Below are 24,326 nucleotides of genomic sequence, written 5' to 3'. Positions count from 1 at the left end.
CCTGCTGAAGATGTACAGTCAGTGCTAGGGACAGACCATATATAGAGAGTGATACAAATACTATCACTGCTTCAAGATGGTGGATGCCTTTATGCAAAGGGGACATGGGAAAAGGCATCTCATTTTCAAACTGTAGACAACCAACCGTCTCAGTGCTGGTCCATCTGTAGAAAAACATCACCCAAAGAAACAGCAACAGCATGGTGTAGCCCTCAGTGAATGTATGTCCAAATATTTTCATAGTTCAGTCCAAACCTCAACACAAATATCACAGTTTCCAAGTACTTTCCCCTTCCTTCAAGGAAGAAGTCATCTAGTTCTGCCTCTAATTGACAGACCAAATTCAGTTGCTTTTAAAATTTTGAGTGTCTATTATGGAGTGTAGCAAATATTTCTAAGTTCTTGTGTCACATGAATTCTAAATTAATCTAGTCAGAATAAAATCCACAAGGTAATGCATTTCCATTTCCATGGCATTTCCTTTGTCATTGATATCACAGTTCTTAATGTTCATTTTTAATACATCTTATTATGCGAGAACTATGCAAATGTTCTATAAAGCAGATAAGAAAGGACTGAAAGGAATCAGGGTCACTTGAAGTTCAATATTAATAGAGTTGACATTTGCCAGCATACTTTTACTGTTAGAGAGTAGCAAAATAGTGAGTTTAGTATTCTATTATAAGCCTCCTCGTATCTGAGCAGCTTAAATGACAGTTCACTATTTCCATCCTTCTGCTTGGGTCAGATTTTCCAATAACTAGATGCGAGTTAATACCTAATTGAAAAGTACACAAGAGGTCATATTTCAATTGCACCTACATAAGACTTAAACTATATTACTTTAAGCTTATAGTAGTGTAGATATAACTAGTTTCCAATCTGTCGGGTTCCTGCCTGGAGAGTTGTCATTTTCTTTTTATATCTGGGCTTATGGATATAAAAAGAAAAAAGGACATACATATGCAAATGTAAAAAAAACCAAACAAACAAAAAACAAGCATGTTAATCAAAGATAGCATGATAGACAAGTCTTACTTCCAGGCTTTGCAAATGTGCTTGCATTTGTCTTTCCATGTGTCCTTTTAAAACTACTATGAAATGGTAAAAAACATAGCTTCTTTTTCCTCAAGCTTGAAAAACAAGAAAAAAAATCAACCTATTTCTCTTACATGTTCATCTGAAATGCTGTCTCTGTTCCCTTAAGTTTAATACAAATATTTTAGGTTTTGGAGGACCACTGGAGCTTATCCTCCCATGTGCTGCTTCACACAGGTATGCCTCTCCCAGCAGCTCAGAGTAGCTCAGGTAACATAGCAAGAGTGCTTTCTCAATCATGTGTGCCAATGTAAGCTTCAATAGACCTTTACCATGGGACCACTTCAACCAAAGCTGTGATAACTTTGAATGCAATATTATAAGAACCTTCCAAGCCTGACAAATGCAGAACAAAAAATACGTAAATCCTCACCTACAGTTGCAGAGAAGTTAGAGTAGGCAGAGTCATTGGTATATACAAAAGTAGAGTTATGGGAAGGAAGCACAGTGAAGTTGTGGATTCTTAGAGCTGGGTGGAACAACAAAAGAAAATAAGCAAATAAGCAAAACAATGAATAAACACAATCAGCAATGAATTGACCAGTTCATATCTCTCAACTTAGCACAAATCACAGGTGTTGGTCTGTGGCCTTTATCATACAACCACTTCTCCCCAGGACTTGTATGCATAGCAATGTTACACTATCATTAACCACTTTTTTTTTCATTACAACAACTGAGAAAAAAAATAAAAATGCAACTGCAGATGAGGGGCTCTGAAATATAATAATGGTGGTAAGGAACTCTGGTGCAAAAGCTATGGACATTCAAGTCCTGTGTCCAGTTCTGGGCTCCCTGGGAAAAGAGATACACACACTGGAGCAAGTCCAGTACAAGGCTGAGAATGCTGGGACTGCTCAGTCTGGAAAAGAGAGGTCTCAGGGACCTTATCAACATATATATCTCCAGCGGGAGGTATAAAGATAGTGCCAGACTCTCCTTTATCATTTCCAGTGAGTAGATAAGAGGCGATGGACACAAATTAAATCCCAATAAATTCTATCTTAACCTAAGGGGAAAACCAGGGGTTTTTAATATATCAGAAAATAACAATTTCCTCTCTATTCTTTTTCCCCTAATTTTAGTAATTTAATAGTATCTGGTAATTAGTTACCCTGGGCAGACAAATGGAGCTGGATGAAACACTTATTAAAAAACCAAAAACCAAACCAAAACATAACACCAAACACAAAAACCTCAAGAGAAAAACAATGCATGGAAAAGAAGGGGTCAGATGAGAAACCTGAACATGGCCACATCTTTATTTCCTATATTTTAGGTTGATTGTTTCCTTTCAAGTGTTTCTACTGTTGAGATAAAAAAAATAAATAATTTGTCAACACACTCTCACAACACAGATGCATTGAGAGATATAAATCTGGCTTCACACACAATGACTTTAACAAATAAAATGGATTAACATGACAGACAGATTATGATGATTCAAGAATTTAAGAGGAGAAATGTGGAATGAAAACAATTGCATGATATGATGAGTAGAAAAACAAGACAGACTCCAGCAATAAACAGAAAAGTTGTGTAATCAAAGTGGTAACAAAAACAAGCAAATTGTCACCTGCATTCGATTACAAGAATAAAAAAATTCTTGCATATCAAAGTAAAATATCAGATATATAAAACCTCTGGTGGAGGCAGTTGAAGTATCATCTGTGTATTACAAGACACAATATAAGCAACTGAGAATTTGAACTAGCCACTACAGCATTAAGGAAATAATTCAATGTCAGAATTGCAGAGAAAAAAACTTTGGGTTACTGGTATCCTCTACAAATACTAGTGAGACAAAGTCCACCTTTTTTTTTTTTCAGCAAAGGCATGCACCTGGCTGAGTTGTGAAGTTGTATTTAACACAATGTCATAATTGGAGTCAAAGAAGATTGCTCATGTGAGCCAGTCCCATTCCTGCAAAGGTTTGTAGGATCAGGAAATTTATGTTTTGCTTTATCTCTCCCAAGATACTACTGAATAGGTTTCTGAATTTTGCTGAAATAATGTAATTTAACATAATTTTTAAACCAATCTAACATCAATTACCATTTTTCCAAGACCTATATTTCATATATTGCTTTCAAACACTTCATTGCAACATAAGTGCTACATATGGAGTGCTTTACTGTTTTTGAAGGTATGAGGTCCAGTGTCAGAAAATTACTTTAACACATTGACAGAGAACTTATATGGTTACTTTTGTAAGCCAAATTATTAATCTACTGAAGTCAATAGGAATGCTGCCATCAGCCTCTAATGGTAGAAGAACATTGCCCAGATTTCTGGTCAGCCAATTTCATTCCTTTAAGAAACTTTGTGGAAAGATGGGTCAGAGTTTAAGCTTAAAATACTTGAACACCTCTGTTGTTCAAGGGTTGAGATATTGATGGAAGTTTTTCCCACTTAGGAACAAAGATTGATATTTTCATTTTTGTGTAATAAATATCAATATATTTGAACTTTTGAAACATTTTTCATGCAAGGTTGTAAAGGTCTCCGACTCCTGATTTAATCATCTGCAGAGTAAAGATATTACAGTCACCTGTAGTAACACAGCAGCTACCCCTTACGCTAGGACAAAATACTGTAGCTTAATTGCCAAGGTCGTCAGCTGTAGTGTGAGGAAAAACTGAGGAATGTACATCAGCCCAACTTGAAATTGGCTAAAATGTCAGGACAGAAAAAAACAACAAGTCCAGTTCATGTGAAAATTACTAAGGGACCTATAAGGTTCAGAAGAAGGCCGAAAATTTCATCTGAAAGGAATGGCCCTGCAGGCCCATAATGTTGCAATGGGATACAGTGATTCAATGGAAGCTCCATTTATTACATCACTGGCACATTCCTGGGAAGCTCCACTACCCTTTTTTCATCCTGATGTGAAATATCAGAAACAGAAAACTGCTGAATCCAACAAGACTGCTTTTTAATATCGTTCCTCTTGGGATTGTGCAGTCCTGACAAGTGACTTTGAAATCGGTGAGACTTTTGCCTTACCAAACCTCTTCTGATTTTGCTTGACTGAAAAGAGAATCTGAACTAGCTCTGCCATACTGTTTTTAAAGAAACACCCAAAAGCAGATAAAAATTAGTAAGAAGTATTCAGATAAGAGCTTAAACTTCTCATTCTATAGATACCAACATGCAATTTTCAAAAGTGTATGAAGAATGTGAGCATTTAACTCCATCCAATAAAAAGCAACAAGAAGCAGGCATCTTCGTTGCTGGTGTAACCAAATATCTCAGTCACAGTGTATTAGTGCATGCTATGCATGTACCACAACACCTAACAGTAATGTTATATCAACGACTCTTTGGATCATAAACCTTTCCTCTTTATAACCTTAACAATGTATAGACAGCCCATAAACCATCTGAGATTACTCTATAAAAATCAGCTCACAAATACAATACCACTTGGACATTGGAGCACAACAAAAACATTACATGAAAAAATGCCTCAACTACTGTGGTACAAAAACTAAGCCCCTTCTTTTCCCCTGCTCCCTTTCTAGTTACAGACTCCCACAAATACTTATGTTATTGTCGTTGTTAACAACTCCTTTGTCTACCTCCATTTGTATCCCGAAACTCATGAATTCCATCCACATCTTCCAGTGGCCAGTAATGGGAAGCTGATGCAAGAACTTTGAACCCTTTCAAGAAACACAGATGAAAAGGTGATTAAAGAAAGGACCAAGTAGAGTGTAACAACTCACTACAGAAGAGAATCATAAAGGAGGTCAATAAGTTAAGTAAAACAAAGTATTTTACGTAAATCAGGTATGGCACATAAGCGAGATCATAAATCAAAGTGGCAGAGTAGATTAAAGACATATATCTGACTGACCACTATGGAAAATCTGTTTATAAAACTCAACTGATTTTTATCTTAGTTGCACTTAAAATATATAACAATCTCTGACTAAATCTCTGGTAATGTATCAGGCAGCTTTCGTTGAAGTAACAGTTAAGGAGTCATTCAAGAGTAAACTCAATTTTTAACCCAGATTTTAAGCACTTGGTGGACAGTACAAAACACCAAGAAGAGAATGCACAGGGGACAGTTCAGCCTCTCCAGCATGGTAACTCTGCTCCTGTCTCCTCCATAGGTAACTGAGCACTCTGCAGTTCAAGGGAGTAGGAAGATTCTAGAGAGTTGCCAGAAATGTTACCCTGTTTCCAAAACCCACTGGAAAAATCAGTGCAACACCTTCAGGTTCTATTAATCCAAGCTTTTTTTCATCTTTGGTCTTCTAGGAGAGACACTACACCAAAACCAGGACAACTCCTTGAGGCTGATGAGAGCATTTTGTTTTCCTAAATATCCTCCTTAGCAACAGGTCGATAAGCTGACGAGCAAAATGTCTGCTGGTTTCCATTGACACTTATCTGCACAACCTAATTGATGAGTTTGAGCAGATTTTAGGAGATACGACTACTCAAACCTGTCCAGAAGCAGGCTGCCCAAAATCAAATTTTGTGTTAAGATAACAATTCTGAGGGCAGAGCATTAATGATGAAGGAAAACATGAACTGTATTTTTTTGTTATCTTGTTAGCTGCAAGAAACCTTTTATTCTTAAAATAATTTAACTGGCTGTGCTGGAATAAATTTATAATCTCCTATATCTAAGATAATTTAGGGATGTTGATATAGATACACAGAAGTTTCACTATGAATGCAAATGAGAACATGTTTTGTTCACTATAATGGCATATAATCTTAATAGTTAGAGTTAATATTTTCTTGAGGGGGCAGCGGGAGGGAAATGACACAGTGGATGACAGCAACAGAGAAAGCAAGGATTTATATTCCACAATACCCATGGTTAATTGTCCTACAATTATTTTTCATTCCCAAACAATCATTTCAAGAACGTGAGATGCAAAGCTGATAGAGATAAGTTTGTTAAAAACCACTTCAGCTGTCATACACCATACAAAAGTTCCCCATATCTAATATGCAAATTAAAGTAAATCATATTTACTGATATTTACAGTCTATTCCACACTTTTCTTCACACTTGACATCAAAACAGCTTGTATATTTGATAATTATTCTATCATTTTCATGTCCTGTATACAGACAGGATTTCTTTATCATGGATTTGAAGGTGCAAAAATTTTATTTGAATCCATAAACTGCTAGCCCATACAGTAGAAATCAGTCTGACATCCTCTATCCTCATGGTATAGTCTCAGAGCTGTGACACAGAGAGGATGCTACATTTTTATTATTATTTTTTTAATAAGTGCAAAGCTGGTAATAATCATTAAACATCACAACAAGCAATTGTAGATCTGAGAGCACAGAATTAAAAGCGTTTCTGCATCTTCCGAGGATACACAAACTACTCTGATTTGCTTCCAAACTGAACAATACCAGTGATATCTAACAAATTATTCAAAACTACCCAAGATCCATTATTGGCTCACCTAACTAGAAATATCTGCAGTTAGCATAGAGGTTTTCCAACAGAGAGGGAGCATGAGCATAAAAAAGGTAAGATTGGGACATCTTTAGAGACACAGATGAGATTTCTAAAGCTATAAATTTCATTTGAATATTCCTTCCCTGCAAAAAAGGCATAACTGCTAACAAAAGCAGGCTACTGCCAACATAGGAGAATTGCACAGATAAGCACACACAAAATCCAATCCAAAAATTCCGGGCAACCCAACTAAGATGAGTGTAGCAAAGCACACTGAGGAATCAGGATATCAGAAGAAGTTTTTTTCATTTACATGAACTAAATCTGGGTATATGCTTAGTTCTATCTTCAAAGAACATATTCTGGCTGTGACAAAATAAATGAGTTATAAATTTCTATGGTATTAAGAGCATCCATACACAGGCTACCTGTGCTAATGCACCTCCATTCTACTTTTAAACTACCAGTTCCATTTTGCAGAGCACAAAACATGCCTGCTGTTTCACAATGTGCTTATATGCAAACAGTTCTTGCTTCCATTAACATCTCCCTTTTGTAGCAGCAAAAAAACTTGCTAAACATAAGAGAACTCTAGAAAAAAAAAAAAAGAGAAACACAGAAAAAAATATCCTGGGAGAGAATAATTTTATGCTAAATAACTGTCACAATGAAGTAGCCAGTAGCAGCAGCATCATGACAAAGACATTGCCACGACTGGCATAAAGCTCATAAGGAGAAGCTATGTTCTGAGGAGCTTACATTTAAAAGCTGAGAAAAACTGGACAAAAAAAGGGAAGGAAGAGAGACACACAGCAAAGTATATTGCCTAGAGCCACGCTGCATGTTGGTGGCTTTCCCAGCTCCCAATTGTGAACTAGATTAAGCCATGCTCTTTACCCCACTGCCAGCCAATCAGCCCTGAGAAGACCTCTGAAAACATATACCTGTTGCCTTGAATTCATCTCATACCTGCAATATTCTTTCAATAGGTAACTATGCCGTGTTTAGAACACAATCACAGGACTTGTTTACAGTCTAGTTCAAATCCAAAAAGCATTGCTCACAGTTATGCTTACACACACACTGTACTACAAAATAAATGATGTTTAACTTGCCCCTTATTGCAGGAGGGTTTTTTCCCCCTGTGGTTCCACCAGCCAATGATCCTCATCTACAGGAAATGAGACTATTTTTCTTTATTTTTGAGTGGAGGTGAAATAAAATAAACTAATTGGGCTGAGGCTACTGGTATAGCAGGCATCATGGCTTTTACACATCTCTGTATTTTATTTGAAAATAATTACATATGGCTAAAACTTAAAAGCACAAAGCAATACATGAATTGGTAAAATAGTAACATTGTACTTGTACACCACCATGAGGCTTGAGGTTAAACTATTTATACAAACAGAAGAATTCCAGAGTTGCACACACAGACCCCAAACAAGCTCTGAGTAAGTTTTTTTCTGCATTGAAAACAGATGAGAGATCCTTAATATATTTTATTTAAACTTCAGCATGAAGGCTGGGAGGAGAGTGGATGACTTGAAGCCATGCCAAAGTACTGCAGAGTGTACAAGCTGGCATTTCTAACTGTAAATCATTGAATTTAAAATGCTGAACACTAAAAAGCTGAGGAAAAAAAGAACCTAGTCTGTTCAGAAACTCATGCTCAAAAAGAAATAATAAACACTGCATATAGATTTTATTTTATTTTTTTACATATCAAACACAAACCATTTTCCTCTAAATATGTTTCTAGGCAGAATATTTAGTACATAGGTTATTGAATTTAAAATGACTGGGACAGTGATACTTTAGACTTTTACATGTCTAATACAGATCTGACATTCAAACAGAATCACAGTTTCTTTAGACCTACCAAGAAAATGAAAAATACAAACTGAAAAAAAGCAAATAAATATCTAAACACATTGTCATAAAAAGTAAATGGAACATTCCTTACCTGGATGTTTGGGTAGCTGGGAATAGTTTCCACATACCTGCACATAAAACATTACATAATGAGACATAGTTAGGTAAAACTTGCTAAGAGAAATTAAAATATATCTCAATACTGACCGTATTCAGAACATTACCTGATATTTGTACTGAAATAAAATCAGCAAAGAATAATGACAACAGAGCAGAGATAACAAATTCTCCATGGTCTATGTAAGGTTAAAAGCACAAATGAAATCAAATGCCTATAAGATTTCAATCATAAGTTTTCCTTTGCTACTTTTTGTATTAAAAGAGACATTTTCCATACAGGTTTAAAAAGTTTGTTCTTTCAGTGACGACAAAATATCCTCCCAGACGCTTTAAGTAGTACTTGTTTGCTTCACACTTTGATCTCTTCATTTAACCATAAATAAATCACGGTGATTGAAGGAAAACTAAAAGAAATGTGCATCAAATCCAAAAGTTGTAGTGTTTCATAGAAAGAAGTAAAATATTTCTGTTACAATCTCTTCCAAGGAGAAAAGATCTTGTTTTCAACTTTCTTCCTATGGCTGTCTTTTCCTTCCAATTACTTTCACGTTGTCAGAGGTCTGAAGCCAGTTTTACTTTTGCTAGCAAGAAAATGCACTTCCTTATAGCACGCAGGGTGTATAACTCTTCTTATTTCCTCAGAAACTCAGCTGAAAAGAGTTGCTGCCTCCTTGCTTGTCCAGCTCACATTTGCACCTCCATCCCAGATCTTTTTGGGTGGAGAGCAAGTCTGAATGATGTCATGCTTTCTTCTCAAACTTTGTCCCATTCTGGTACTCTATTTATATCACGCTGCTGCTGCCTTTTTTCTGGGTCCTAACACCAGCCAGCTACGAACAAGTGGAAACAAGTCAATGTGCTCCAGCAAACAGATAAAAGAGATTACTGCTGTTAGCAATCTGCACACTTGAAGAATCAAAGCCAAAAGAAGCGTTTAAAATTTAAATGTTTAAGAAAAATAAAACAGGCTTTTGATAGAAAATTAAGGAAAGCTAAGACCTATTTCTTTAATTAACAGTTTGTCTTTCTGTCTAAAGAAGCGTCACCTTAAAAAAAATATTGATTGAAAACACATAGCAGTGTGAGGGATTCATTTTACTATGTCTCTATCAAGGGGAAACTGAGGCATTAGCCATTTCACTGTGTTGCAGTAAGTTCCACAGCAAACCAAGTAAAAGAGCTAGAAAAATCCTTCTATAGTTGCCACTTCTTTTTCACTCTTTTTTAAAATAAAAAATTACATTTAAATATTTTTATAAGAGCCTCCCAATTACACTGAACTATGTCACAAATATCATTTTATACATAAAAGAAAAATAGCAGCTGGAACTAGTTGATACTCTTTCATTTAATCTGCCTCTTTATGGTAAAATCTTGCTTTCAGTTCCCTCCAACTTCTTTATTTTCAGTGAAATAAACTGAAAGAGTAATATTTTAAACAAAACTTTATAAGCTTTCCATCCCTATATTCATCTCTCCCCTGCATTTCCATATCGATCCCTCCTTTATCCTCACACAAGCCATTTAAGGGTCATGTAGGCAAGATCGGAAATGACAAATTGAAATCAGACCAAGTTATATCTCAATAAAATGCAAATTATTTTACTTACCTTTTCTTTTGCCAAAAGTTATGTCAACAGATTAGTTCTTATTTTCGGCCCAAGATACTTAGGGAAATATTCCTGCTTAAAACCAATGGACACACAAAATATACATGCTAATGTCCCCCTCTGGAACCTATCCTCTGACCTTTAGCTATCCTTCCCTCCCCACCCACCCATTTTATTACTCTTGACCCCATCTCTTCAGGTACCTATATTGGCCTATATTTGCCTGGTTCCTTTTCTCAGCTCTGTTCCTTGCAGTATATTAGCCCTCTTGTCTACTTCTTAATCAGAGATTCTACACCAATCTCTTGGCTACAACTGATTTTAAGTTTTAGGATGAAATGGTTTTCCAGTGGCATTTTATATAGAGATTATATAGCTGGAAGCCCAGTGAGTGGCAGCTGTGGCCCTGATTTTACCCAGCTGGCTCCCCAGACATATACTGAACTTCTAAAGCTTCTGGTGGTAACTAGCTCCTTGCAGATGACTGGCAAGTAGATGGGACTCCAGGGTCCAAGGACTGAAGAGACAAAATTAGTTTTGGAAACCTTAAGACATTCATGCTGCATGAATGCTTCAATGTTACCAAAATTTAGTATCACAAAATCCCAGTATTGCAACAAAATGCATGTTTTGTTTGTAACCCTGGGTTAGGACTTAGAACAAAATAATTTTGAAAATTTTGAATTTCAGTTCATAAAAAACTTAACTTTCTACTTAGTTATAACTAGTTTAACTTTTGCTTATTTCCCTCATTACTGTCAGCTACAAATTCTATAACCTGAAGGAAGAGGAGGAATTCTGTGTAAACCCTAGGAATTCTGCATCATGCACTGACAAGTAGAACCTTAGAAATATTAAAGCACTACAGTTAGAAATCCTGAGAAGGGCCAAAATGTAAAAGGAGAAATACAGGAATTTGAAATATTTGCCAAGAGGGGCCTGTCAAGGGAAAGAATATGCTTACCAAAACAATTGTGAGAATCCAAGCAAACATGTTCACTGCCAAAAATTTTTGTGGAAATAGCAAATTGCAAGCAGACATTAGAGATTATTTGCAGAAACAAATTCTGAATTTATTCCTGTGATCCTCTGGAAACCTAGTTTGAAAATTCACCCTGTTCCCACCACAGACCAGAGGCAGCAGCAGGCGTCTCGTGTGCAAACCAGAGTAACTCATCCAACACTCACAATCACAGAGGATTGCCCTAGAAGAACCTGCAGATTAAATAATGCCATTTAAAATACTTGCATGTCAATAAAAGCACAAAGGTCTGCATCTGCTGGGTAACTGGGCAGCCCGTGCTAAGCCTGCTGGAGTGGTTTCTCCCCACTGCAGCTCTCCCACGCTATTAAGGGAGTGAGGACGGAGAAAACTGAAATCCCTGTGTTACAGTACTGGAAGGAGTTCATGAAAGGCCTCTAGATTTTCTGTCCCACTTGAGCAAAGAGAAGCAAAAAGGCCAGGGAGGAGCAGCTCAGGAAAATACAAATCTCACTCAAAGACAGAAGACTGCTGCTTAAAAAAAAAAAAAAGCAACAATGGATTATTTTAAATAGTATCATAACCGTGTTAATCTGCATTGATGTATTGGATGAGGATGAAGCAGAAAAGACTGAGACCTCCATTCTTGATGTTTCCAGCACACAAATTCTCTTTTCCTTATGGGATGAGGTGCACATGCAACTGTGGTAACTTACGGTTGCACTTTTCTTGCATGTTGGAAGCATTATGTGGCATCTTTACTCAGGCATTAAAAACTACACAACACTTTTAGTTGTTATCACTCACATAATGCACACCATGTACAGATTATCAGTGAAAAGCTAGTATATGATGAGTTACATGTAAACTGAAAAGATGCACAGCCTCCTGTGCTTTCTTAACTCAAGGCTCTGCAATCCTAAGCAAAACCAAAATAAACAGAGGATTTTTTCCTTATTTTGAAAACTATTAAGTGTTTATTTTTGTGCATGTCATCATCTCATGTTACTGTTCTAAACTCTCCATAGACAGCATTTGCTCCAGTCCCTGTAACATCAAGCAGTAAACATCCACTGAGCTGTGGATCATAGAATCATTTAGGTTGGAAAAGACCTTTAAGATCCTCAAGTCCAAACATTAACCCTACTCTACTAAGTCCAGCACTAAGCCATATTCCCAAGTGCCATAATACTACAAGTGCCTACAGATGTCTAGAGGTGAACAACAGTTTGAAGTACACTGTTCTCATTTCTTAGAGCATTTAAAACAAACATTTAAATGTTTGGTCCTTTTTCTTTTAGCACTTTCCCAACTAAAGATCTGCCAAATTTAACAGGGCTTTTTTGTTTATTTGTAATTTTTCCCTAGGACTGCACAAAAAATTGGCCTCTAGCTGCTTTTATGCTGAAACTTGAAAGTGAGTCAATCATGTGTGAAGTTGCATTTTTATTGGAAAAAAAGGGTTGTAGAGTTGTTATTAAACGTATATTTTCATAACAACAAAAGTTTGGTTGTAGCCCTTAGTATCAGCAACAAAAATATTGTGGGTGCCACAGGCCAGCAAACATGATATCCAAGGAGCCAAAGCTTCATACAGCTTTTTCTATCGCTCTTTGTGTAATAATAAATTGAGATAAAAACTCATACTTAATTTTGCATTTAGAATATAAGATGAATATTGTTCCATATAAACCTTTTTTAAGTCATCTATTAGCAAGGTGTTGGGTTGTTGGTTTTGTTTTGTTTTTTTAAATCAGAAACTAATAGGCCTGAAGTTCCCTGAAAAGAGCCATCATCTCTAAGGTTCATATACTGCCTAGACCAGTAATAGTCTCTTCAAAGTCTCAGTCTTATGTGCAAGAAGTGTCAAAGTAACAAACACCAATCTTTGTGTGTTCTGTATTTACACAAATAACTCACCATATAAATGCAGACTAAGAAATAGGTGCTTAAGCAGGCCATTCTTGAGAAAAAAAATCTGGTGTGCTAACAAAATTACTCAGAAATTAGACCATACTCAAAATATTGCATGAAATTTTCTTTGAGCTGATTATACTGAAAAGAACAAACAGAACAGTTCAGATTAAAGAAAAAGCAAACAAACAAAAACCCTGGAGCTAATTCAATAAGGCAAACGCTATCATGGAAAAACATTTTTCCAATTAAGAAAATGAGAAGTTGCTGATCAATGCCAGAAAACAAAATACAGCTTTTTGGCAACAAAATTAAGGCCTAATCAGAGGAAAATACTTTTATCCTATATGTGTAATGTTAAGCTGATTTAACTTCTATATTCTTTGTGAAAAGATTAAGAGCTTCATGATACAAAGATGCAGTAAGCAGGTTTTGAATAACATCATACAATAAATCAATCATTTAACTTTTATTTGGATGAGGTCTCACTAATAGTTATTGAATTATGTTTTAATTGTCTATTTCCTGCATCACCCTGCTCATTAGACTTTTTTTATTGGGGTTGTGCCATGGACATTTTACTACATACACTGAAGAAAACATTTGCTTTTCTGAAAAATAAATTAGGGTTTTGCACAGATCTCAAAGATTCAAATTAAGCAAATCTTTGATTAGCTGAACCTTAATGGCAAGTCTACGTAAAGTTGGTTAGATGTATAAACATTATACAAATTCATTTTTTATTTTATTATACCAAATCTTATTTGCCAAAAAGCTACTGCCTCTAACTGCATATTTTCTTGTATCATTCAGGTAGGCAGATTTTCTTCGTTACAGTGATATTTCACCATTATAAAGTTTTGCTTTTGGCATTTCTGAGAATTGCTCTTACAGTCTCTTAATTCCCTCTTGCTCTTTTGGGTACAAGCAACCCCATGAAAGTTCTTCACAAATGGAGAATACACCCAGAAGCCAACCTGCAAATTACTTTTCAGTGAGAACATCTGAGCCTATTATAGATGTACATGTTAAACACTTAATTTTATGGGAAATTACACAGCCCCTGTCTTTTGGAGTTTTACTTTAGACTCAAGAGGCAAAAGCAATAAGAGGATGGGGATAGAAATCAGAGAGCTGGCTAAGGTGTTTGCAGTAGCTTCCATATCTGCACTCTTATTAAAGATCTGAGAAGTCATCCCATCTGAACTGCAATCCATCAATTAAAAGCATGAAAACTGAATTCCAGAATTAAGATCCAGACTAAACCCCACAATTTCAGGTACCGATTCTTGGAGTTTTAGCTCTCCATTAATATAAGAGGGTCAATTTGTAGACCAAACCCTAGCACAGATTCTCTTCCATGCACTCTCTTGACCACTGTGACTCCTATTGGTTTGTTCCTCACTCTGCTGCAATGCTTAATAATCTGACTAGAGAAATCACTTACATCTGTTGGCTGCAATAGCCATGCCAAAGATCCTAAAATTGGGAGACACACCCTGGAATCATGAAACTGACTAAACACATTTTCAAAACAAACAAAAGAAAAATCCCGTTTGTATCTACCACTGTTCTAAATGCACACTGCAGGAAAGCAAAGTAAATCAACCATTCAAAATGTGATTTTGACTATGAAAGTGGATATGATATGGAGATGAAGAGTCTCCCTTCTCTTTTTCTAGAGGATTTATCAATGTCTCAGTGATTTTCATAGGCTCCTCAAATGACTGTCATTTTCAGATGTCACTTCTGGCTGAAGATGACTGATGTGACCCTTCTTCAAATCCTTTTTATTTAGAAATACTTATTTTTCAAGAGATTGTGTTCCCCTTCTTTCTGCCAGGCTCTAAGCTTTTTTAGCACATACAAAGTCAGCTGGATTGAAGACCAGGACACAGAATCATCAAGAAATACCTACCTGAAGTTCTCAGTTGCCAGGAGAGTTTCAGCATTTCCCTCTGTCTCCAAACCTGCATTTTTCTTTCCCCCTGTTGCTTTCTTGTGTTTGGTTTGTTTAATGGCAGACTTCCATTCAGTACAATTGTTACTAGTTACTTACGCTTTAGAATATTGTATTAATCATTATCACATTATTAGCATGTGAGCATTTTGTTCCCTAGTCATAATTTATGTTTATCTTCCTTTATTCTCCATACCACTTCTGGTGGCCCAACTCGTGTGCATGTTTTCTTCTTCATGCTTTTGAGTTCCCTCATATTCTTTCTCCTGGGTTCAGCCCTTTAGCTGAACTGCCTTTTAGGCAGTCCTCTCACTGCCTAAAGCAACATTTTCCTTGTTGCTTTATCTTATTGACAGCCTGGGCTGCAATAGCTGCTATTAGTTCCATGAGTACTACATCAGTTAGGAATTTCTCCCTTAATCTCTTTACAGCAAAACAGGAACTATAATATTCAGGACACTAATATTTCAAGCTTTCTGTTCATTTTGCTATTCATCCTGTAACTTAACTACAAAATCAAACCATGAATTACATGGCACTGTATTGTGCTAGATCTAACCGTTGCATATTCCTTACCAGATTTATCTTGCATCAGTGTTTGGTGACCAGCATTTAATGCACAGATTTATTTTTCCGGGTACAGTTATACTTTAAATCAATGTCAATTATTGAGACGTTGACTGGTTCCATATCATAAAATCTGATTTTATTTTATTTTTTTTGCTGAAGAATAGAAAAAAAAAGAGAAAGTACATGATGGCAGTGTCTAAGCTTTGCTATGACAAAAATCCTGCTGTAATTTACTATCTAGTTCTATTTCATACTCTTAATGGATTTAACTGAAATAAAACCCTATTGAAAGTCCAACTATATTTATTTTGCAATAGTCTACAAAAATCAATTCTTACTTACTCTGTTTTAAATTTTTATCAACTAGCACCTGCTACTGTTACTAGAACTAAAAGCATCCACATTGCTCTTCTTTCTTTATGCACAACACTTGTGCAACCCCAACAGGTGTATTTCAATTTAACAAGCTCTCGGCTCGACCAAAGCAGCTACACAGACAGAGGGCCCCATCGTGTGGCTGAAGTGGGCACCACAACTGCCGTCCGATTTTTTAGGTCCCAAAAAAACGTCTGGAATTACCTTCTCTGCCTTCTCAAATGCTACAAGTTTACGTGCCCCAGCGAGAGGAAAAACACTCGATCTCTGTAACATGGATTTTTTTATTTTTTTTTTAACTGTATCAAACCTGTTCAGCTAGTGAGCTAAGAACTACTGTCTTTCCTCTGGTTTAAGAGTGGTAACAGGTTATGACTGACAGGTGACGGGTCTCATAAATAACTTTTTTTTAATATATAATCTTTGAAGAAGTGCTGTACTCATCTGCTACAGTTTAAAATAAGTTACTTGAATACCTAAATTGTTGTCTAGTTATGAAAAACAAAAATTTACCACTGATTTTGTGTAGAGAAATCTTACAATACTAGTTTCTGTTGCTGCTACTTTACAATTGGGACTCAGGCTGTGGTACTGGCTCATGCAAGCTCTTAACCTGAAAAAGAAGTTGAAAGCAAACAAGACCCATTTATATTAGTGATTTGAAGGTCTATCTTCAGCTTAACTCTTTGTACAGATTTAAATAGCTATATCAAGAAAAATCCTGATGCTTCAGGATATGTATGATCAGTGATTTTGTCACAAAAATCCTAACAGGAAGGATACTGGTTACAACTTTTTTTCTTAGATGTTACTGATCACAACCACCTTATGAACTTCCTGTTTATGACCTGTCTACTTTACACTCAAGAGTATTTTTGTGGGTGCCCTTTCCAGTCCATATTAACAAAGTATTAGCAGATAAAAAGGCAACTGAGAGTAACCCATGCTTATTGTCTACTAGTAACCTGGAACTATATTGATGAAATTAAAATTTGAATGCTTCCATTAAATATATCAAAACCACTACTTCAAAGACAGTGAATCAAACAGGAATTTTAAAAAATGTTTTACAGAATATGGAATTCTGTTTATAATACTACTTGGGGAAATTTGTTTTTATATTTTCATTTTTTTCCCCTTGAGTAAGTAGTAAAAATAAGAATCTGATTCTTCTAAGCACAGAATTGTAGGATCACAGTAAGACAACTATTACTGCCTCCTTCCCCCCCAAAATAATAATCAAACCTCTATGAACTAGTGCCTTAGCATGAACACTGGGCTATTTCAGTGACACAGCCAGTAGAACACTAGAATTTTGGAAGTCATTAATTCACTGAACAATCTGGTCACTTTAAGAACTAGAAGAGAATTACCTACACAACTCAATTATAAGTATTTCCCTTGTGCACTCAAATCTGTAACCTAAGATTGGCTCTATGCTAGAGCCGTGGTATAAATAACATGCCTTACATTTCAACATTCTTGCAATTACTCAATAGCTAGGTATCTGAGGCTACAGTTTGGCTCATCAGTAAAACTCACTCAGTTACTAAACAGGTTATCATATTAAGCCTTCCTTTCGAGCATAAAATTATTTCAAGTTTAACTTTCCATTATTTGCCAGGCAGACAAGCAAGCTCCAAATCAGAAAGAAGTCCTCTTTTTTTGTTCTTTGCTAGAAAGGCAATAGCTTGCACCTCAAGTACAGTTGCAAACCAGGACAGATGGCAATGAACACTCAACCACTTCAGCTGTTTCCAGTATTTTGACCTGGGTGTTGTCTAAATTAGCTACTAGCCTATGACAGCAGTCGTATTCACTCAACATGAACCCTCAGCTGAAAATTCCTGATTTTGGCCACTTGCAGAGATAAAGTGTTACAAGACACATACAATGAAGCACTTCCCAGGATGCTCATAGACCAGTTTGTCCTGGGAAAAATGAAGGTTCCTTAAGGGAAACTTTTAATATCAGCACAAAACACAACACATACACAGCCAAAGCCAGTCTCTACATTAATGCACCCATGTGAAAACAAACTGCTCAAAGCAGCAGCACACTTAACTTTCAGTTACTTTTAAGTCATTGCTACCAATCCTGCCTTAAGAGGAAATCAAGGTGAAAGTGACCAATACTACCAATTGAGATCAGGTAAACAACCGGCTTGAATCAAACTATGCATTTCTATTTAATTAGTTGAAGGCAGAATCATTTTTCATCCCTGCTTTCTCCACAGGTTTTGACTAAAATTATATTAGCAACAAAACAAAATTACATCTGACGGAAAAATACAAAGATCTTCGTGTACTGTATGTAATTCACAAGTTGTAAGAGGGGCAGACTCCAACATTCTCGACTTCTAGTTGATGCAGAGGAGTGTTCTTCCATGGTTTTAAAACATATTCTGCCAAGATCCTGAGAGGTCTAAGGGCAACACCAGCTTTCCTAAGGACTTTGGCACTCCATTTAAAGTTTCAGTAACAAACAGCAAAACATTTCCTCTGCCAGTTTCTTGAACTAAGGCTTTTGCCTTGCCCATTTCACACATGCACAAGTTTTCCAACTCCTCTAACAAAACTCTGAGCTTGGACACTTAAAACACTCACAGCTTAATCACAGAACTAGGAATAGTAAATGGCCCAGCACCACATCCTGCTTCTGAAAGCTAAGGCTGAACATGGTCTGTAATGACAAGTTACTCAAAAGCAACCTGAAACCAAAGACTTTAGCGTGGGCAAACTCACCAGTGTGCACAGAATGCAAACTCCTGCAGTTAAAACTGATCTAACCATACAGTACTCAAAACAGACAAAAATTGCAAGAAAGTGTTTCAGTCTCATCGATAATGGCAGACCTCAAATACAGACTGATGTGACTATTTAGTACAGAGGTTCTTAGAATGCAAGTCCTTACTTTACTAAAAAGTTAAAATTTTATTTTGCCTAAACCTAACTAGTGAAAAACTTAAGTCTTATCATTAAGGAACTTCAACCAAGGAATCGGGACATGCATATTAAGACTATATGCAGTATTTATAAACACTTAACAGGGATTAAATGTGACAAGTGCAACAAGCAGACTTAATTCCACTCCCAAAGAATTTCAAGCTGAAGATACTACTTTACAGCAGGACTAGTATTACTGCCTGCTTCAGAGATGAGTTTTTGTGGACCTGGAAATTAACACTGAAGATTACAAAGCAAAGCCCACAGCAGTTATACTAGTCTTCAAACAGCTATTTAGCTTTTTATAAACCTTTCCAACTGCTTTGTAGAAATTCATACTAAGACAGCTAGTACCTGTGTGCAGCTGGCAAGTAGTAATGACATCATACACGCTTGATGAAACAACACAAATGTCACTTCAGGGCTATTTCACCTTCTTAGTGTATCGATACTGCAAAACTACAGCAGGTTTCCCAAACAATTTGTGGTTTTTAAGCAGAGCATTTTCAGAAGTCAGACAGCTCACAGTCAAAAGCTACCACACCTAGCAAATCAGCAACTTAGTCAAGCCAGCAGTATTAACCAAGATATGCACAGCTGAATTAGAGAACACTACAGGGAAGTCTACAATATGAAGATAAAGCAAGATGATGAAGAAAGATTCAAGATTCAATGGAATGTTAAGTGGGAGTACATCTTATTACAATCTAAGTGTACAACATTCCTCATTTTCATTAGTGAGTTTCCAGTCACTCAGCTTCCAACCAACTACCTAAAAACACAAAGTAACACACCAAAAAAAAAAAATCACAGAACTCCAACTTGCACTAATTTAAAAATAATTCTAACAGTATTGCAAAATAATCATAGTCCACATTTTGGTACCATGTACCAGAATAGTTGAATAAATATTCAAAGTAGGAGTTATGTACACAAACATGCAAGTTAAAAGGAATAAATGAAATGCTCCACTTTATTAAGAAACCAAAAATACAAAACGGAAGAATTCCAAGGCTTCATGTACTCAAACACCACTGAAAAATGGTATCTTAAACTTGTCTGGTTTACTAGCAGTACTAATATTGACCAAGATTAACCTCTACAAGATAAGTGTTAAAAGTTGACATTTTCCACCATTTGTGCTGTAATAAGCTGGAGTTTCAAATTAAGAACTTGGTGCAGTTACAGTAAAGTCTAGATATAGAAATGTGGTTTCAGTTAATATGCTGCTTTGTAGCCAAGAGCTTTTTAGCTCCAAGTACAGCTGTTTTCTACTTAGTGAATTTGAAGATGCTTAAAGTTTGTTTCATCAGCTATAGCCCTACTGAATGATGTTCCATGCAGATACAGCTTTTAGGCCACCTAACAGACCTAGATGCCATTTGTTTCTGGTTACTAAAGAACTCTGAAGGTAAATTGTAGAACATAGCAAAAGTTAGAGTTGAGAGACTGTATCTAATGGTAGCATATGCAAGCTGAACTACACACTTTCCTCTCAAGACTCCCTGCATATCACAAACATTCCCATTTGCACAGGAATGCTGATCCAGTCACACTTAGCAGCCAAGTGTTCACTACTCTAGTAATACCTGGCAGTTAGTTCAGCTTTCCTCAGGTACTTTAATCACATGCTTCAGGAAATCAAAGGAAGGTTAACTGTTAGCTCTGATTCAGCAAGAGGATAACATGGGAAGCAGGAGGGAAAAGGGAACTAGAGAATGAGAAACGCAGTAGACAACCAAGTATTAGCCTCAAATGAAGACAATTCAGTCTTCCTAACGATACATTAAAGTTCACTTGCTTAGAGATAATTGAAATACAACTTTATTATCTAAACAAAAAAAAATAAATGGGAATGACAGAAACAAGATTAACCACTTAACACTCTGATGTGACTGCAGCAATCTCAGATTTGAAACTCAAAAGGGGAATTGCAGTCCAAAAAACAGCTAAATATGCAGGTCCAAAATATGAAGTTTTTTTGTTTGCGGGTTTTTTTTCATTTTGTTTGGTTTGTTTTTGTTTTTTTTTTAAACTGCCACATTCACTCCGAAGCCCATTCATCTCTTTCAGCATTCCAAAGATTAAGCACATGTTCTGCTCAGCTAGATAATAAAGTGGCAAACACGCTGCACCACTGACATCACAGGACAGTTGCCTATAAAACTAGACTTCTGACGCTGGGCTCCAGCTTCATCCCTCACAGGTCATCATCTTCATCTGGCAGTGCAGTGGTTTGAGCAATCTGGAACAAAGAAATTACATTTAAGAACTGTTCTTCAGTTACTTGCCCCAGGAACTTAAACACTAGTTATCAGGGCATCATTTGACCTTTGTGCCCTCTCACTTACCTGTAGATCCTGCTCATACTGTGCTGCCAGTGCTGGGTCCATAACAACTTCAGGTGGTGCAAGAGCAGGCATGGCAACAAACTCCAAGTTAGGATCTCCAATTAGCTTTCTAGCAAGCCAGAGAAAAGGCTTCTCAAAGTTGTAGTTACTCTTAGCTGAAATGTCATAATACTGAAAAAAAAAAGGACATATTTTACATTAAAGAAAAGACACCTCAAACTGCTATTTAGGACATAACAAGATCAACATGAACATAACCTCCTCTATTTTTAGTGCTCTTTTTCACATGACCTCTGTTTATGCTCTCAGAAGTGTCTGGAAATGTAGTTTCAGGCAAACAGGCAAAAATTGAGAAAAGAATCCAATATGATCAAAGATGGACCTTTCAGGAGGCAATAGTGTATCTTTTTCCTGTTATTTCTACTTTAGTCTCACTTCTGTGTCATCTGACAAGGTTCTGAGCAGCGAAAGCCAAGTGCACACAAACTCTTTAGGAACTTATGTCTTCTACTCAAGACCAGTGATGATCATCTTTAGCACCATCACTTCCACATTCCCTGAAGTTAGGTACAAACAGCCAACAGGATCATAAAAGCTGGAATAATGACAAAGGCAGAATACTTGATTATAGCAGAGAACACAACTGCAGTGACAAACCAAACTTGGTTCATACAAACTCATGCCCACATACCTGGAGATTCTTCTTCCTGTGGAAGACAATCGATTTCGCCTTTACTTTTCTGTCCTTGATATCCACTTTGTTGCCACACAACACTATAGGGATGTTTTCGCATACTCGTACAAGGTCTCTGTGCCAATTCGGTACATTCTTGTAAGTAACTCTTGATGTTACATCAAACATGATGATGGCACACTGAGCTGCAAGAACAGTAAAGAGTTACATCAGGACAGCAAGGACATGCTTGCAAGATGGGAGTGAGAAGAGGTACCCCTAGAAATCCCGCATTATGGTTAAGCATCTGCATTAACTTTCCCCTCTCAGCTCCACAGTTCTTGAGAGCCCACATTAACAAGTTCAATGAACAGAGTCCAGAGCACTTGTCCCATGAGTGTGTCATGTCAGAATTAAATGCTCAGTCTTAAATAACAGCTAGTTTTATCAATCCAACTGAGTAACAAGGCATTTCGTGGTTATGAGAATAAGTAACAATTATGTAAATCAGCCTTGATTTACACAAGTATTTGACAGAAATTAGTTAACACCTATTTAACTAATCTCAAGTATCCTGTTGAGAGTTCCAGGTAGGTTGAGTGCTTGCAGTCCACATCTCATGATGCCTTCATCCAGAACAGTTTTTCAGTGAACACAGGTGCTTGACTCAAATCTGATCCTTCTAAAGGAAAAGCAACAATGTCCGACTCCAATAACCCCTTACAAAATTTTGCAAATATGCATTTGACTGAAGTACACACAGAACAGTGGTTGGCCAAGCAGAAGTTAGGGCCACTATCAAAACTTATTTAGAAAGACAACCAGCCTCTGGCATGGAAAACTACACCTTCCTCATTGTATGTGAAATCTTAATAGGTTGTGTGTTCCAAGTTACTCATCCCAATACATTAATACAGATATAAATTTGTATTAACTGAAGCACATACTGTCACCTCTTAACCAATGAATGTAATCAGCAGCATCATGTCATTTAAGGTGCATCACTACTCTCCGTTAATAACAAAGCCAGCATTGGTACACTGAAACACCATGTTGTAATACTCCTACTCCAGTGCAAGTTGCCAACCAAAGGATGTTATTGTCAACATGAAGAGTTTGAAGTCCCAGAAACCAGCTCACTGCAAGCCACACTTACAGCTGTCAAAGTAGCCAACGTTTGAACAGTGAGAGGTTCAGAATATTCCCACATACACACATCTTACCTTGGATGTAATAGCCGTCTCGCAGGCCACCAAACTTCTCCTGACCAGCTGTGTCCCATACGTTAAATTTAATAGGGCCTCTGTTGGTATGGAACACCAGAGGATGAACTTCAACACCCAGTGTTGCTGCAGAAATTTAAAAAAAGGAGTATCAGCACTTAGCAAATAATGAATTACATTTTTAATTGTAACACATTAGATATCAAATGTTTCTTCAGACATACCTACGTACTTCTTTTCAAATTCACCAGTCAAATGACGTTTTACAAATGTTGTTTTACCAGTACCACCATCACCAACCAGGACAAGCTGTTGAAAAACACAAAAGAAATCAGAGCAATACTCTTCTAAAGCTGCTAATTGGTCATCTTAGTGTAAATACCAATTACTCCTACAAAGACTTTAGTCCTAACAAGATGCTGTAAACAAAAGACCAAACTTCCTATGAGGCAAACCACTGTATTGGGACCCAATTTGTTAAGCCTATCATGCTCTAACTTTACACACAAAATACACTAGAAAATTCTGTTCTGAAACATTTTAAGTTTTCTTCCCTAAACAATTAAGACAAAACAGAAAACAGACTACTCTAATTCACTTTAGATGCTTTCTGCTGCACACTTCTGAAATTTAAGAATTACTCTACAGGCAAAACATTACTAAAATTTATTAAACTACAAATAGCATTAGATGTACACGGTGCTACCATATCGTTTTGTACGAGTTACATGCAATAATATAATAAAGTAACTGCACCGTTAAGCCAGCACTCCAACACCAAACCTACCATACACGTCGGGACTCGAGTTAACTTTTCTACTGCAAGAAAAATTAGAAAACCACCAGAACAAAACATTCCCTTACCTTAAACTGCACTTGGGGCTCTCCTTGGGCGGCCATGCTGGGTCTGCAGGGGAAATGGAAGCATTTCATCTCACAACAGGCGATCTGATTCAAGGCCCTGCCGGAAGCGGCCGGGCGCCTTTTCAGCTCCCAAAGCGCCTCCCAAGGCGCGTGTTCTGCGCGCCATTCCGCCCGGACGCCGGAGGGGCAGCCCACGCCGCGCTGCCCCCGCCTCGCCCGCGTTTCGGCCCGCGTGGTCCCGGGCCCATTCATGGGCCAGAAGCGCCTCCACGTCTCTCCACACGCGGCGAGAGAGCGCGCGGTAATTGCGGCGGCCGCTCCCC

The 24,326-nt window shown here is 37.0% G+C and overlaps 2 protein-coding genes across 2 annotated transcripts in view; both read right to left on the bottom strand.

Annotated features, from left to right (window-relative positions):
• GPR133 (G protein-coupled receptor 133) overlaps window positions 1-8,709 on the bottom strand; it is a 135,497-nt gene extending 126,788 nt beyond the window's left edge. Inside the window, exons 1-3 of the mRNA XM_009997636.1 lie at window positions 8,641-8,709; window positions 8,508-8,544; window positions 4,680-4,763 (exon numbers count right to left, since the gene is read on the bottom strand). Coding sequence (XP_009995938.1) covers window positions 4,680-4,763; window positions 8,508-8,544; window positions 8,641-8,709 — 190 coding nt within the window. The remainder of the gene's footprint in view (window positions 1-4,679; window positions 4,764-8,507; window positions 8,545-8,640) is intronic.
• Window positions 8,710-20,696: 11,987 nt separating this feature from the next.
• Window positions 20,697-24,326, bottom strand: part of RAN (RAN, member RAS oncogene family) — a 4,356-nt gene continuing 726 nt past the window's right edge. The window contains exons 2-7 of the mRNA XM_009997635.1: window positions 24,004-24,046; window positions 23,364-23,448; window positions 23,140-23,265; window positions 21,935-22,122; window positions 21,244-21,414; window positions 20,697-21,137 (exon numbers count right to left, since the gene is read on the bottom strand). Of these exons, the coding sequence (XP_009995937.1) occupies window positions 21,093-21,137; window positions 21,244-21,414; window positions 21,935-22,122; window positions 23,140-23,265; window positions 23,364-23,448; window positions 24,004-24,039 (651 nt within the window). The 5' untranslated portion in view covers window positions 24,040-24,046 and the 3' untranslated portion in view covers window positions 20,697-21,092. The remainder of the gene's footprint in view (window positions 21,138-21,243; window positions 21,415-21,934; window positions 22,123-23,139; window positions 23,266-23,363; window positions 23,449-24,003; window positions 24,047-24,326) is intronic.

The sequence above is a fragment of the Chaetura pelagica genome, unplaced genomic scaffold (assembly GCF_000747805.2).
Source record: "Chaetura pelagica isolate M959 unplaced genomic scaffold, ChaPel_1.0 scaffold45, whole genome shotgun sequence".
NCBI classification, from domain to species: Eukaryota; Metazoa; Chordata; class Aves; order Apodiformes; family Apodidae; genus Chaetura; species Chaetura pelagica.
The sequence above is the reverse complement of the archived record's forward strand: the minus strand, read 5'-3'. Positions and strand labels throughout refer to the sequence as shown.